General features: G+C 36.0%; 2 protein-coding genes across 6 annotated transcripts in view; one reads left to right on the forward strand and one right to left on the reverse strand.

The window, feature by feature from the left end:
* The window catches only part of CYP2J2 (cytochrome P450 family 2 subfamily J member 2), a 120,291-nt gene that overhangs the window by 62,776 nt on the left and 40,535 nt on the right, over positions 1–16,980 (forward strand). For 2 of the 4 annotated variants that reach the window (XR_012419537.1, XM_045370039.3), the window contains exon 9: positions 3,153–3,190. Coding sequence is in view for 2 of the 4 variants with exons in the window: in XM_045370039.3 (XP_045225974.1) it covers positions 3,153–3,175 (23 nt within the window). In the remaining 2 variants the exon portion in view is untranslated. Of the gene's footprint in view, positions 1–3,152; positions 3,191–11,288; positions 12,810–16,980 lie in introns of those variants that run through there. The other 2 variants (XR_012419542.1, XM_045370033.3) reach the window with 2 other exon arrangements.
* HOOK1 (hook microtubule tethering protein 1) overlaps positions 1,288–16,980 on the reverse strand; it is a 69,439-nt gene continuing 53,746 nt past the window's right edge. For both annotated transcript variants that reach the window (XR_012419523.1, XM_005543223.5), the window contains 3 exons: positions 9,267–9,368; positions 6,506–6,574; positions 1,288–4,829 (listed from right to left, as the gene is read on the reverse strand). Coding sequence is in view for 1 of the 2 variants with exons in the window: in XM_005543223.5 (XP_005543280.1) it covers positions 4,659–4,829; positions 6,506–6,574; positions 9,267–9,368 (342 nt within the window). In the remaining variant the exon portion in view is untranslated. The remainder of the gene's footprint in view (positions 4,830–6,505; positions 6,575–9,266; positions 9,369–16,980) is intronic.

A 16,980-nucleotide genomic window follows, 5' to 3' on the forward strand; every position in this document is an offset into this window, starting at 1 on the left:
AATAAAAAACAGCAACTAACTAGAAATTCTAGATTTGAAAAGTACAGTAAGTACAAGATATCACAATAAGGAGCTAGAAATAATTTTTAAAAACTAACTAGAAATTCTATAGTTGAAAAGTACACTAACTGAAATAAAAAATTCACTAGAGGAACTCAGCAGCACATTTGAGATACACTTGAAGATAAATCAATGAGATGATCTATTCTGAGGAACACAATCAAAAGAGAATGAAGAAAAATGGGCAGAGACTTGGAGACATGTGGGACACCAAGTATAAACAGGTGTATAATGAGAGTACCAGAGAAAAGGATAGAAAGGGGAAGAAAGTATGTTTCAAGAAATAATAGCCAAAAATTTCCCAAGTTTAATGAAAAGCATTAGTCTGCAGATCCAAACTCAACTGCAAATAGAATAAATTTGAAGAAGTCCACACCTAGATCCACAATTGACCATCTTTGATAGTCAAGCTGTCAAAAGCCAAAGACAATGAGAGAAGCTTGTAAGTTCCATATCCCCTGGAACTTCAGAGGAATGTGAATTGTGTACATTCAAGCTAGATATCTAGAACAAAGCTGTATCCCACCTAATTATATAGGAATCTGGGAAGCACAGTTTTGGTTTTCTCTTTTTTTCCTGGATAATAATGTAACAAGCTAAAATATGGGATTCTATCACTAAAGTAAGAGGGGTAGAATGGATATTCAGGAATAAATAGCAGTCTCTAAAATTATATTACCCAGGAATGTCTTGGGTTTTTTTTTTTTAAACAGTCTCACTCTATCATCCAGGCTGGAGTACAGTGGCATAATCTTAGCTCACTGCAACCTCTGCCTCCCAAGTTCAGGTGATTCTTGTGCCTCAGCCTCCCAAGTAGCTGGGACTACAGGCGTGCGCCACCGCACCTGGCTAATTTTTGTATTTTTAGTAGAGATGAGGTTTTGCCATGTTGGCTAGGCTGGTCTCGAACTCCTGACCTCAAGTGACCTGCCTGCCTCGGCCTCCCAAAGTGCTGGAATTACAGGTGTAGCCACCACACCCGGCCCCAGAAATGTTTTGATTCCATGTTAATGCAAGATGTCTAGGTTCCAGAGGTGAAACTGGAGACATAAAAAGATATATTCCCAAATCATTTAATGTATCTTTTCATTCCCCCCCAAAAAAAGGAAAAAAAAATTAGAAAAATGCAATTACTTTTTCTTTACCAACCTAAATATTTTCAGTCCTCTATTTAATGCAGCAAATAAACATGCATTTATGCCCACTAAAAACCCATCAAAATCAACAGACACAGAAGAATAAAGTTTATTTACTTAAATCATTTCACAACTATTATATTGATAATGGACAATCATTTATTTAAAATAATATCCTAAATACTTACAAAAATAAATCAAATATTGGTTCTATTTTTCAAGTGTCAAAGTCTTTGCCATAGAAAATAGAAAGGACCTTTTATAAACTAAACATTACATTTGTGCTACATCATTTAATAACTCCACACTATTTTCTTTCATGGTGTATGCTTTACAAATTTCCAAACTACTTCTTCACAATGTACAGGTGCACAGTAAGAATGTATGCATACATTCATATACACACATTTTTACATAGGAATGTTTTTCATTAAATACACATTTAGAGAACCTAACACAGACACTACTGTGGCCTAAAAGTCACCCCCAAGCCCCATGGTCAGATGTGCCCCTAGAAAGAAATAGGTATAGATGTGAAAACATTATCTAACATTCAAATTAGCACTCTAATTATCAGAAATGATGACATAATGAGGAATACTCACTTTAATATTTCTAAAAAAGACATCATTAATCTATACTAAATCATTTGACAGCCTTATTCATTGAAAAAATAAACTTCAAATTTTTTTCAATACATAAGTTAATCTCAACATAGACATCAATGCCATATGTACACACCCTTAGCCTTAAAAAGAAAAGGAATTTTAATGTTAAAGCAAGTGCTCAACATTGAAGATCATTTTCAAATTGGTCTGTGGTTTTACTTTATAATTACTAGGACATTTAATTCCTTATCAAATACACAAATGCTGAATATCTCTTTATTGGTAGATGTACTCAAGCCTCCCTTACAACACAGATGTGTATAAATCATGGCTCATGATGAAATGTTTATAATGCTTTACCACCCACAGGGTGTCAACTCACTACATTAATCAGATGTGGAAAAGAATCTCACTTCTGATCAGTTCCTGAATTTCTATATAATTAATCACAATAATACAGAACTTTAAATTACATTAGTCTTATATAAATACTTACATATCAAACATTTTAAATTCTACTTATCAACTAGAAAAGTGATAAATCAGAAAATTTGCTTTTCCTCTATTAAGAAAAATGAATCTAGCCTTATGTCCTTATCCAGAAATTGCATGATTTAGAAATTCCAAGTATAATGATCTGATCTGTGAAAACACTAATTTATTAAAGTTAATGTTTTACAATAAATTCCATTAAAACGGAGCCTGAAGGGTTTGTAAAATCTCAATCATAAGTAGAAACACCAAAGGGGCAGATGTCTTCACTGACTAAAATATGTCAAAATGCCATAATATTTAGAAAATGTTAAACACCATGCTAAAATATTTTCAAAGGCTTATTTTATTTTACCAGAAGTTCACAGGCAAGCAGATACTACAATAATATATGAAAATGAAACTCAACAATATAACTGTATCAAAATCTAGGAGGTAGTCAACAGAAGTAACCCTGATAGAACAAAATATCCTGACAGGTGCTCCCTAATCTCGGAGATGCAAATGCAGTATGAAATTCTTGTATTTTCAGTAAAAAGTTACCAGGCAAAAATCTAAAAACCAGATATCTAAAAAATAATAACACTGTAAATGGAACAATACTCACACTGTATTTGCAAAGAAAAGCTATGAATAAAATTTAGACCACAGCTCTACAGCATGCAAGCCAAATCTGGCCTACCACCTGTCTTTGTAAATAAAGTTTTACTGAAACACAACCATGCCCATTTTGTTTATATATTGTATATGGCTGCTTTAACTCTATAATGGCAGAGTTGAGTACCTGCAACAAAGCTCATGTAGTCCACAAAGCCTAAGACATTTACTAAAATATTTGCTCTTTGTCCATTCACAGAAAGTTTGCTGATCCCGCTCTAGACACACTGCTGAGAGGTATGTACGCTGAACAGCACTGAAATTATTAACTACGGTTGTCACAGCATAAGGTATTCAACTGTATGGAATTTAAGGTGCTAATTATGTCACAATTCAGTTCCTTTTTATATCCGAAATAGTCCTAATATTTTTCTTCTTTTTGTGGTCTAACATCTAATATCAAATAGTATTTCCAAGTTACTTTAAAAAGACTTACTATGGTGCTATCAACTAGAACTTTCTGCAATGATGGAAATATTCTATAGCTGCCCTGTCCAGTGTGGTACCCACTAGCCACATGTGGCTATTGAACATCTGAAATGTGGCTGGTGCAACCAAGAAACTGAGTTTATGATTAATTAAATTTAAATTGTCATATATGGCTCATGGCTATGATATAGGACAGCACATATTTAACACAACTAAAATTCTTAAGTGCTAACTTTTAAAAATGACCCCAAAAGTTCAAAAGTAACGCCTTTGAAAATAAGAGCTTTGAGCAGAAACAAACTGAATACCACAAACTGAGCACAAGATAAACTCCTTAATAAGTAAACAAAATCAAACTGACCCCACCTTGTTTCATCACTGCAACATCCCTTTTCAATGAAGCAAAATTATTACATGATACAATTTTTCAGCAGAAGCTAAATATAATTTTATGCTTAAAAGCAGTAACTGAAATCTTCATTAATTACCTTAAAAAGTATATAGACATTTCACAAAAAGTATATATATATTTTGCTTGCTTTCCATCAGAAAGTTGCCTATTACAAATGTCAGTTTATTTCTTATGCTTAACATTTTAAACATGATGTCCAGAAGCCCTTATTTGCCATAGGTACAAATTAGAACTATGAGATTTTCAGAATATGTAAAATTTCCAATTAATCAATTTTATTATTCCAAAGTCATTCTAATTGTCAAATCTTCCAAATGTTATATCTTCCATGACATGACAAGGTAGAGGTACACATTCAATGGAAGAATTAAGGGACAGAAGTAAAGCCTTGTATATACTAACTCAAATCACCCTTGCATAGTTCTCCATGTGCCTGCCTCGACTGTTTTTATATAAATCAACAAAAAACAAAAAAATTAAACAAATCTAGATAATGTTTTAAGATTAAGTATTACTGAATAACTATTGAAAATTAATTAAGTTACTAGTACAACTGAAAACATTTAACTAAAATACACAAGGCCAATTTGAAGTTATAATACACTCAAAAGACAAATGTTTGTTTGAAATGTGTGTATAATTACATCCCCAATTATTCAAATGTGCTCCCGCAGAGAGATGGCTAATTATATACTTTGTTTTTGAAGTCAACTGGCAAAATTAATTTGATGCATGTTGATTTTAAAATACCTGATATCCAGCATCATAAACCTTCTTTATCAATCTGGTACTTAGTTGAAAGGTACAAAATATTTTAAGGACACTTCTATTTTATGTTTTTTTTTTTTTTTTTTTTTTTTTAGTTTAATCAGATGTTGTAGCAGGGACTTTAACAGAGAGATTTCTTCTGGTGTTGGTGATGTGCCGTTGCTGTGCTAAGAAAGACCGTGCAGGAGTACATGCATTAGTGTCATTGCAGGCACCACCGCCGCTCACAAGTCTAGATTCCATCCCCAGTTTCTGGAATGCTAGACTCTGAAAAATAAAAAATATATATATTTTTTATTTAACATGACTAAACAGAGTTTGCCAAGTGCTTCTCACAAAGGCATTTAATCCTTAAAACCAACCTATAAAGCTAAGGCTTTCCTCATTTTTATAGAAAATAAGGGCTCAGAAGCTGATTAATCTGTGAAATGGTAATGCTAGTAAGGCGGCACAAAATCCAGTTTCTCTAATCCACTAAATTTAAAATTATTTAAAATCGTAACTTAAAATAATGGCCTGGAATTATACTTAATTATAACAAATTTTTGTGTTTGGGCCATCCTTCTATCACCTATGAGCAGACATGTCACAATAGAACAGCTTAGATCAAAGTTTCTTGAAGGGTGGTCCCTGGATTAACAAGATCAGCATCCCTGGGAATTTGTTAAAAATACAAATTTAGGGGCCTTACCCAGACCTACTGAATCAGAAGTTCTGCCAGTGCGTCTAGCAATTTGTGTTTTAACAAGTCTTCTGAGGCATGTTAATGTTTGAGAACCACCAGTATAGTTTAAATTTACTATAGTCTATCTCGATATTGATACCTGATAAATTATCATATATTGGCTGTTGAGTTTCTTATAAGGGAAGTCATTACTCTCCCACTAGACCACATAACACAATTTTACTGAGCTTAGCATCACTAGTAACTAGTACAGTACATGGATATTAGATGCTCAACAAATATAGGTTAAAAAATGAATCAATCATGGACAACTTGGCTACAATATCTTCACTGATGTATGTATTAAGAGGTCATGGAAGAACAAATAAATAATACATAGTCACTGATCTCAACTAGGGTGACTGACTCATGAGAGAAAGTTCTGAGAATACCTCACATGTAATTTCCTTCAGGGCCCTTTAAGCCACATTTTACCCAACAGAAGAAAGGAAAGAGCTCAGATGAAAAGCATGGTGTCATGAAAGCATGAGCCATGTTTCAGGAAGAATAGCTAGTGCTTTCTGGTGGAGCACAACATTCACACGTGGGAAGTTAATAAGTGATATGGCTTTGTATAAATAAGAAGAGATAAAAGTAGATAATAGCGTATCTGACTGACTAGAATAATACAAAAGAACCCCATACATCATGAAATGCTACTCTTGAAAATATCCCACTGATACTACCAATGACAAAATAAAACACATTTCAAACTATGCTATTTTCTCCTTGGTAGGACAAAGAGACAATGATGAGGAGTGACCCCTGGATAGAAAAAATAAAGTAATAAATACAGTAAAGGACCCACTGAGGCTTTAGAGGATGTTCAAATAAATACTGGGTACTAGAAGCATTTAATTTTGCATTACACAGATCTTCATATTTCTTCATAAATCTTTTATGGGCAAAAATTGAATGTTTCAGCTCAAATAAGGCAAATTAAAAGAGGTTTAAGAATTATTACAACTGTGCTTCATATGTATCAGCTAAACGCTGATGAGTCATAAAATCAATTTAGTGGATTAGAATCAACATTAAAAAAGAATATGACAAAATATCTGAGTGCAATACACAGGGTAACTTTTGTTTCAGTCATACACATACACATGCTATGTCTTGGTTTATGGTATAAAATAAAATATATTTTCTTATGTTGTACTTGGTCAAAAAAGTTTGCTAAACACTGTTCTCATCAATCATTTGCTGAACTTCAGCTCACCTTATTATACCAGGCAGAAACAATGAGTTTTTCTTCATAATCACGAAATTTTGCTACTTTGCATTCACTCTGAAAAAAGATACGAGGACAATTAAAATCCCAGAAATTATCCCAAATTACTAAAGACAGAATAATTTCTTCACTATGCTCATTATTGAGAGAATCTAAAGATTGCACTTGTGAGACACACAATGTAGTCAAATGTAAACTGAATCAAGCACAAATGCATGCACAACACCGTTAGGAAGGAATAAGATTTGTGACTAATAAACTTTTATTTCAAGAAATTTACTGGTAGAAGAGAGTGATTTAAACATAAATATACACAACTGGTGATCTTAAGGCTACTGCCCCCCATATCTAGAGAAAAAAGTAACAACTGGCCTAGGTAAACAAAACAGAGCTGCACCTGTGGAGGAGTCAAAACTAAGGAGAAAGAGGACATAGTCAAAAATACCTGGAAAAAATCTTTTTAAGTTGCCTATAAAGTTTAATACAAATTTTTCTCTCTTAATTGTTGGTGGCCTGTGTACTAGATTCCATAGCCATATTTATGTGCCATCACAGAGACTGACATACTTTTCTTGAGTACCAGATATAGTTTGGTTTATATAAATACTATTATCTTGATACATAGGATGTTCATGATACAAAAAGTATATAAGAACCAAGCCCAAAAGAGAGGTGATGCTCTTCTTCAGACTCACACCCAGTCCAGGCACAGAATTCCCAAGAGGGATGGCAGATAGAACAGTCTCTGCTATTTACATTACATTTCTTCTTTTTACTTTTTGCAGTGTGTGTCTAGATGAATACACACAAATTAAACGCCCAAGTGCTGTGACTTAACCTAAGCTTTTCCTCAGAGTCTTACAGTTACAGGGACTATTTTCTCATTATATCTGTTGGGGATGTACATTTCAAACATCAACAATAGTGTATATTTTCACTGACTTTCACTGGGACATAAACAGAGCAACTTAGATTTCAGCAATTATCCAATCCCAGTCTCATCATTTTATAGATGAAAATATGGCGAGCCAGAGAGGAGAAGCAACAATTTTAAGACAAGAAGTTACTAATAATGCTGCAACCCTGGCCTTTGAGTTATGTAATATTTAATGTTAGGGTACAGAGATAAAAGATACAGTCTTTGCCCTCAAGACATGTACACATATACCAAAAAGAAAACCAATGCTGTTGTGGAATAAATTCATGAGTTCAAAGTACATGGACTCACTGTGGAGAGTGAGACAGTATTAAACTTCCCCTAAAGAATACATGAAAAGTTTAATAAAGAAAGAGATATTTGACTTAGAACTTGAAGAATTAATAGCATTTCTTCAGACAGATCTCCTTACTCAGTGCTTTTGAGAACACACAACATAGCCTGGAGACAAGCATTGATAGCAAGGGCATATCAAGTTGGTGTTGTACTATGGATGTAGGAAGAATGGTGTTGTACTATGGATGTACGGAGGAGGGGATGTTAAAGTCTTTAAGTCTTTAAATAAAAATATTTCTACCACAGTTCATACCTACTTGCTCAAATACCAAGAAAAAGGTACATAAATAGAGTGCATTTCTTTGAAATATAACATTCCTAGATGATTTAAAAAGAAACTGAATACAGCTGGGTGTGGTGGCTCATGTCTGTAATCCCAGCACTTTGGGAAGCTGAGGAGAGTGGATCGCTTGAGGTCAGGAGTTCCAGACCAGCCTGGCCAACATGGCAAAACCCCATCTACTAAAAATACAAAAATTATCTGGGCGTGGTGGCATGCACCTGTAATCCCAGCTACTAGGGAGGCTGAGGCAAGAAAATTGCTTGAACCTGGGAGGCAGAGGCTGCAGTGAGCCAAGATTATGCCACTGCACCCCAGCCTGGGCGACAGAGCAAGACTCCATATCAAAAGAAAAAAAAAAAAGAAACTGAATACCATTTATGAGAATTTCAAGGCCAGTATGTAGAATTCAACATGGCTCTGCAATTATGCATATGTTATTAAAAGGTAGTATATATTTACTTCAAGAATAGCATCAAATCTCACTACAGTATTAAATATAGTAGTTTTGTAAAACACTTTGCAAAGGAAACCAGAACGTGCTCAATTATAAATCTAAGAATACATGATTCCATAGTGACATACTTACCTAAGTATCATAAAAATAATATAACCACTAACACTAAAATATCTTTAAAATTTAGACTCAGCTAATTAATGAGAGCATGCCATTACTAATATAATTTTGCATGATTAATAACTAAGATTGCCACTTTAGTTCAGGAGTTCACTAGGATTCTGTGAGTACTTCCTTCTGCCAGAAATTCCACTACTAATAAGTTTGTTTAGGTTCAGGTGAGAAACGGCTGAAGGTAAGAAAAATGTGGTTGACTGAGTCAGCACAGTATCTTTTTTAGACAGTAAAGGTCAGGTTTTTATCCCCCAAATGAAATCATATTTGCATAATTTAAAAAGAAACATTATAGCAGGACTCTATTAGAAAGTCAGGGATATCCATATAATGACCGTTATTGACAAGGAGAGCTACAATGCTGCATATAAACAGGGTATATGAGCTACACACAGACCATCTACTGGGTGGCCAGTGAGATGATTTGTAATAAACACCCTGGATGCTAAAACATGACATTTTTAACTTCTTGTAAAACGTCATCATTAATGGCAAATATATGACAACAGTTAATTACCAGGATTCTATAAAATAATTAAGAGATGAGTAAATATAAAAGTTTTACCTCCAGAATCTCAATTCTTCTCTCTTTCTCTGCCAACTGCTTTCTTAGTAGCATTATTTCAGCTGATGCTGGATTTAACTTGGGATCTAAAGTTTTTATTACCTATTTAAAGAAAACAATTTTATGCTCACTTTATATTTTAAAGTATTAAAACATATAGAACATATCTTACAAAAACCATGTAAGTAAGGTGGAAAATAATCCACAAATTCATCCAAGAGCTAACTGTAGCTTGTTTTACAATCCTAACTAGGATAACAAAAATAACTCAGTCTATATACAAGAAACAGTATAAATAAACAAGAAAAATATAAATGTCCCCATTCCAAAATCAAATTTCCCTTCTCCAAAGCTCAGTACATGGAAATAGTTATTTAGCCTTTTCAATACTCAAACTTTAGAAATTAAAGTCTTGAAATAACCCTTTCTATATTTATTTGACTTGAGAATTTTTAAAAAAATCAAAATGAATTCAATAACTCTAAGGAAACTTACTGATTTTATAAAGTAAGAATAACACACACAGAAGAAATTCTTAACAATAATCTTTTTTACTATTATTATCTAGTCAAGTGTAATTCAATATATAAGATCAATATAATAAATGCTGGTGATTTTATTTGCAAAAGGTAGGGTGCTGAATCGCATTTATGTTATTACTAAAAATTGAGTAAAAAGATATGTTTAACCAGAATGTAGTAAAGAGATTCGGCTAAACTATGAAGATAGCATTCTGTTAGAAAACCAATTCAGAAATGTCAAGAATATATTTCCAGCGAAACCATAAATTTCATACAGGGACATCGGCATGATGTAGTTATAAAACTATTAAAAATATTTAAAATTATTTAATGAGTTAGGACAATTTCATCTATATTTATAGAGGTAAAAGAAGACTGGATGGTAAAATACCAAAATATTATTGTGGCTCTTTCTTTCATCCAAAAATCATTTACTGAGTGACAACTATGTGGCAGATACTGGCAGATGAGGATTCAGCAATTTATGGGAGACATGGTGGCTGCCCTCATGGAATGCACACCATAAAAGCAGAATACATTGAATAATTTATATGAATTACAAAAAGAAAATCATAGTTTATTATCTCTAAGTGATAAATGGTTGTGATTTGTATATTTTCTGAATTTTCTACAATGGACATATGTTATTACTTTAACCAGTATCTTAACCAGTATTTAAACCTCTTGCCCCAAATAAGGTAATGGGAAAAAAAATCACATTTATGAAAGCAAGCAATTGTCTTTTAAATGATATTATTCAATGGTGGCAAGAATATGGTATTCATTGTCATGGTTTTAATTAATTATAGTCCTTTTAAAATGTCATTTAGAAATACATATCAAGCATCTTATGGTCTTATCCTATGACTCAATACTTCCATTTCTAGGAAATAAGGTTAAGATAATAAACCAAAATAAAGAGAAAGTTTTTCTGTATAATTCTGTTGACTATAGTCTTATTTATAGGAGCAAAAAAGGAAAAGGGAGTGAATACAGATTATTTCCAATAGTAGGATAATGCTTAAGTAAACTATGTTATATCCCACACAACTAAGTATTATGTAGGCATTATTTCACTTTTGCAAAGTCTGTTCCATAAATGTGGTGTGGTCACATGCCTGCACTCCAAAGTGGGAGTGAAAGTGATTTATGCTGTTTTCAGGCCTCACCCATTACATATCTCCTATGCAATCTAGGCTGTCTTTCTTCTGTACTAGTTGGACAAGGTCAAGTGAACCTGGGGTCCCTATGCTGAAGAAGGCAGAATCTCTGTCAGCTTAGGACTCTGAATGACTACATGGAGAAGTGGTGCCCTTTCCCCATTTATGGTTGGACTCAATGTGACTATGAAGTAAACCTCTACCTTGTTAAACCTTGAGTCTGATGAACATTTGAAAAGTGTTTAACTGCCTAATCTAAAACTAAATGATACAACAATTTCAAATATGTTTAAAACGCTAAATTTTTACAAAAGATAAAATGTTCATATTGCTGTTTCTAGAAAAACTGTATTCTTAGAAAATCTGCAAAGATTCTAGCAAATAAGAATCCTGGGCTGAAGGCGGCGCCCAAGATGGCTGAATAGGAACAGCTCCAGCCTCCAGCTCCCAGCGTGAGCGACACAGAAGATGAGTGATTTCTGCATTTTCAACTGAGGTACTGGGTTCATCTCACTGGGGCATGTCAGACAGTTGGCGCTGGTCCGCGGGTGCAGCCTGACCAGTGAGAGCTGAAGCAGGGCAAGGCATCACCTCACCTGGGAAGCACAAGGGGAAAGGGAATTCCTTTTCCTAGCCAAAGGAAAGTGAGACACACAACACCTGGAAAATCGGGTAACTCCCACTCTAATACTGCACTTTACCAAGGGTCTTAGCAAATGGTACACCAGAAGACTATATCCCACACCTGGCCCAGAGGGTCCCACGCCCACGGAGCCTCCCTCATTGCTAGCACAGCAGTCTGAGATCTAACTGCAAGGCAGCAGCAATGCAGCAGCAAGGCTGGGGGAGGGGCACCCACCATTGCTGAGGCTTAAGTAGGTAAACAAAGCCACTGGGAAGCTCGAATTGGGTGGAGTCCACCACAGCTCAAGGAGGCCAGCCCGCCTCTGTAGACTCCTCCTCTGGGGACAGGGCATAGCTAAACAAAAAGCAGCAGAAACCTCGGCAGAGGTAAATGCCCCTGTCTGACAGCTTTGAAGAGAGAAGCAGATCTCCTAGCACGGAGGTTGAGATCTGAGAACGGACAGACTGCCTGCTCAAGTGGGTCCCTGACCCCCGAGTCGCCTAACTAGGAGACATCCATCCCCCACTAGGTGCAGACCAACACCTCACATGGCGGGGTACACCCCTGAGACGAAGCTTCCAGAGCAAGAATCAGATAGCAACACTCGTTGTTCAGCAATATTCTATCTTCTGCAGCCTCCACTGCTGATACCCAGGCAAACAGGGTCTGGAGTGGACCTCAAGAAAACTCCAACAGACCTACAGCTGAGGGTCCTGACTGACAGAAGGAAAACTAACAAACAGAAAGGACACCCACACCAAAACCCCATCAGTACATCACCATCATCAAAGACCAAAGGCAGATAAAACCACAAAGATGGGGAAAAAGCAGTGCAGAAAAGCTGGAAATTCAAAAAATCAGAGCGCATCTCCCCCTTCAAAGGAAAGCAGCTCATTGCCAGCAACGGAACAAAGCTGGACAAAGAATGACTTTGACGAGTTAAGAGAAGAAGGCTTCAGTCGATCAAACTTCCCAGAGCTAAAGGAGGAACTACGTAACCAGCACAAAGAAACTAAAAACCTTGAAAAAAGAATGGATGAATGGATAACTAGAATAATCAATGCAGAGAAGACCTTAAAAGAACTGACAGAGATGAAAACCATAACACGAGAACTACGTGACAAATGCACAAGCTTCAATAACTGACTCAAACAACTGGAAGAGTATCAGCGATTGAAGATCAAATGAATGTAACGAAGCAAGAAGAGAAGTGTACAGCAAAAAGAGTAAAAAGAAATGAACAACGCCTCCAAGAAATATGGGATTATGTAAAAAGACCAAATCTACATCTGATTGGTGTGCCTGAAAGTGACGGGGAAAATGGAACCAAGTTGGAAAACACTCTTCAGGATATCATCCAGGAGAACTTCCCCAACCTAGTAAGGCAGGCCAACATTCAAATTCAGGAAATACAGAGAATGCCACAAAGATACATACCCCTTGAGAAGAGCAACTCCAAGACACATAATTGTCAGATTCAACAAAGTTGAAATGAAAGAAAAAATGTTAAGGGCAGCCAGAGAGAAAGGTCGGGTTACCCACAAAGGGAAGCCCATCAGACTAACAACAGATCTCTCCGCAGAAACTCTCCAAGCCAGAAGAGAGTGGGGGCCAATATTCAACATTCTTAAAGAAAAGAATTTTAAACCCAGAATTTCATATCCAGCCAAACTAAGTTTCATAAGTGAAGGAGAAATAAAATCCTTTACAGACAAGCAAATGCTTAAGAGATTTTGTCACCACCAGGCCTGCCCTACAAGAGATCCTGAAGGAAGCACTAAACATGGAAGGGAACAACAGGTACCAGCCATTGCAAAAACATGTCAAAATGTAAAGTCATCGATGCTAGGAAGAAACTGCATCAACTAGCAAGCAAAATAACCAGCTAATATCATAATGACAGGATCAAGTTCACACATAACAATATTAACCTTAAATGTAAATGGACTAAATGGTCCAATTAAAAGACACAGACTGGCAAATTGGATAGAGTCAATACTCATCAGTTTGCTGTATTCAGGAGAGCCATCTCACATGCAGACACACATAGGCTCAAAATAAAGGGATGGAGGAAGATCTACCAAGCAAATGGAAAACAAAAATAAAGCAGGGGTTGCAATCCTAGTCTCTGATAAAACAGACTTTAAACCAACAAAGATCAAAAGAGACAAAGAAGGCCATTACATAATGGTAAAGGGATCAAGTCATCAGGAAGAGCTAGCTATCCTAAATATATATGCACCCAATACAGGAGCACCCAGATTCATAAAGCAAGTCCTTAGAGACTTACAAAGAGACTTAGACTCCCATACAATAATAATGGGAGACTTCAACACCCCACTGTCAACATTAGACAGATCAGTGAGACAGAAAGTTAACAAGGCTATCCAGGAATTGAACTCAACTCTGCACCAAGTGGACCTAATAGACGTCTACAGAACTCTCCACTCCAAATCAACAGCATATACATTCTTTGAGAAGCACCACATTGCACTTATTCCAAAATTGACCCCGTAGTTGGAAGTAAAGCACTCCTCAGCAAATGTAAAAGAACAGAAATTATAGCAAACTGCCTCTCAGATCACAGTGCAATCAAACTAGAACTCGAATTAAGAAACTCACTCAAAACCACTCGACTACATGGAAACTGAACAACCTGCTCCTGAATGAATACTGGATACATAACGAAATGAAGGCAGAAATAAAGATGTTCTTTGCAACCAATGAGAACAAAGATACAACATACCAGAATCTCTGGGACACATTTAAAGCAGTGTGTAGAGGGAAATTTATAGCACTAAATGCCCACAAGAGAAAGCAGGAAAGATCTAAAATTGACACGCTAACGTCACAATTAAAAGAACTAGAGAAACAAGAGCAAACACATTCAAAAGCTAGCAGAAGGCAAGAAATAACTAAGATCAGAGCAGAACTGAAGGAGACAGAGACACAGAAAACCCTCAAAAAATCAATGATTCCAGGAGCTGTTTTTTTGAAAAGATCAACAAAATTGATAGATCGCTAGCAACACTAATAAAGAAGAGAGAAGAATCAAATAGACGCAATATAAAATGATAAAGGTGATATCACCACCGATCCCACAGAAATACAAACTACCATCGAGAATACTATAAACATCTCTATGCAAATAAACTAGAAAACCTAGAAGAAATGGATAATTTCCCGGACACACACACTCTCCCAAGACTAAACCAGGAAGAAGTTGAATCCTGGAATAGACCAATAGCAGGTTCTGAAATTGAGGCAATAATTAATAGCCTACCAACCAAAAAAAGTCCAGGACCAGACGGATTCACAGCCGAATTCTACCAGAGGTACAAGGAGAAGTTGGTACCATTCCTTCTGAAGCTATTCCAATCAATAGAAAAAGAGGGAATCCTCCCTAACTCATTTTACGAGGCCAAGATCATCCTGATACCAAAGCCTGACAGAGATACAACAAAAAAAGAATTTTAGACCAATATCCCTGATGAACATCGATGCAAAAATCCTCAATAAAATACTGGCAAACCGAATCCAGCAGCACATCAAAAAGCTTATCCACCATGATCAAGTGGGCCTCATCCCTGGGATGCAAGGCTGGTTCAACATATGCAAATCAATAAACAAAATCCAGCACATAAACAGAACTAAAGACAAAAACCACATGATTATCTCAATAGATGCAGAAAAGGCCTTTGACAAAATTCAACAGCCCTTCATGCTAAAAACTCCCAATAAATTCGGTATTGATGGAATGTATCTCAAAATAATAAGAGCTATTTATGACAAACCCACAGCCAATATCATACTGAATGGGCAAAAACTGGAAGCATTCCCTTTGAAAACTGGCACAAGACAGGGATGCCCTCTCTCACCACTCCTATTCAACACAGTGTTGCAAGTTCTGGCTAGGGCAATCAGGCAAGAGAAAGAAATCAAGGGTATTCAGTTAGGAAAAGAAGAAGTCAAATTGTCCCTGTTTGCAGATGACATGATTGTATATTTAGAAAACCCCATCGTCTCAGCCCAAAATCTCCTTAAGCTGATAAGCAACTTCAGCAAAGTCCCAGGATACAAAATCAATGTGCAAAAATCATAAGCATTCTTATACACCAGTAACAGACAAACAGAGAGCCAAATCATGAATGAACTCCCATTCACAATAGCTTCAAAGAGAACAAAATACCTAGGAATCCAACTTACAATGGATGTAAAGGACCTCTTCAAGGAGAACTACAAACCGCTGCTCAGTGAAATAAAAGAGGACACAAATAAATGGAAGAACATACCATGCTCATGGAGAGGAAGAATCAATATTGTGAAAATGGCCATACTGCCAAAGGTAATTTATAGATTCAATGCCATTCCCATTAAGCTACCAATGACTTTCTTCACAGAATTGGAAAAAACTGCTTTAAAGTTCATATGGAACCAAAAAAGAGCCCACATTGCCAAGACAATCCTAAGCCAAAAGAACAAAGCTGGAGGCATCACACTACCTGACTTCAAACTATACTACAAGGCTACAGTAACCAAAAAAGCGTGGTACTGGTACCAAAACAGAGATATAGATCAATGGAACAGAACAGAGCCCTCAGAAATAATACCACACATCTACAGCCATCTGATCTTTGACAAACCTGACAAAAACAAGAAATGGGGAAAGGATTCCCTATTTAATAAATGGTACGGGGAAAACTGGCTAGCCATAAGTAGAAAAAGCTGAAACTGGATCCCTTCCTCACACCTTATACAAAAATTAATTCAAGATGGATTAGAGACTTGAATGTTAGACCTAAAACCATAAAAACCCTAGAAGAAGGCCTAGGCAATACCATTCAGGACATCACCATGGGCAAGGACTTCATGTCTAAAACACCAAAAGCAATGGCAACAAAAGCCAAAATTGACAAATGGGATCTAATTAAACTAAAGAGCTTCTGCACAACAAAATAAACTACCATCAGAGTGAACAGGCAACCTACAGAATGGGAGAACACTTTTGCAATCTACTCATCTGACAAAGGGCTAATATCCAGAACCTACAAAGAACTCAAACAACTTTACAAGATAAAAACAAACAACCCCATCAAAAAGTGGGCAAAGGATATGAACAGACACTTCTCAAAACAAGACATTCATACAGCCAACAGACACAGGAAAAAATGCTCATCATCACTCACCATCAGAGAAATGCAAATCAAAACCACAATGAGATACCATCTCACACCAGTTAGAATGGTGATCATTAAAAAATCAGGAAACAACAGGTGCTGGAGAAGATGTAGAGAAATAAGAACACTTTTACACTGTTGGTGGGACTGTAAACTAGTTCAACCATTGTGGAAAACAGTGTGGCAATTCCTCAAGGATCTAGAACTAGAAATACCATTTGACCTAGCCTT

The sequence above is a fragment of the Macaca fascicularis genome, chromosome 1 (genome assembly GCF_037993035.2).
Source record: "Macaca fascicularis isolate 582-1 chromosome 1, T2T-MFA8v1.1".
Taxonomy (NCBI): domain Eukaryota; kingdom Metazoa; phylum Chordata; class Mammalia; order Primates; family Cercopithecidae; genus Macaca; species Macaca fascicularis.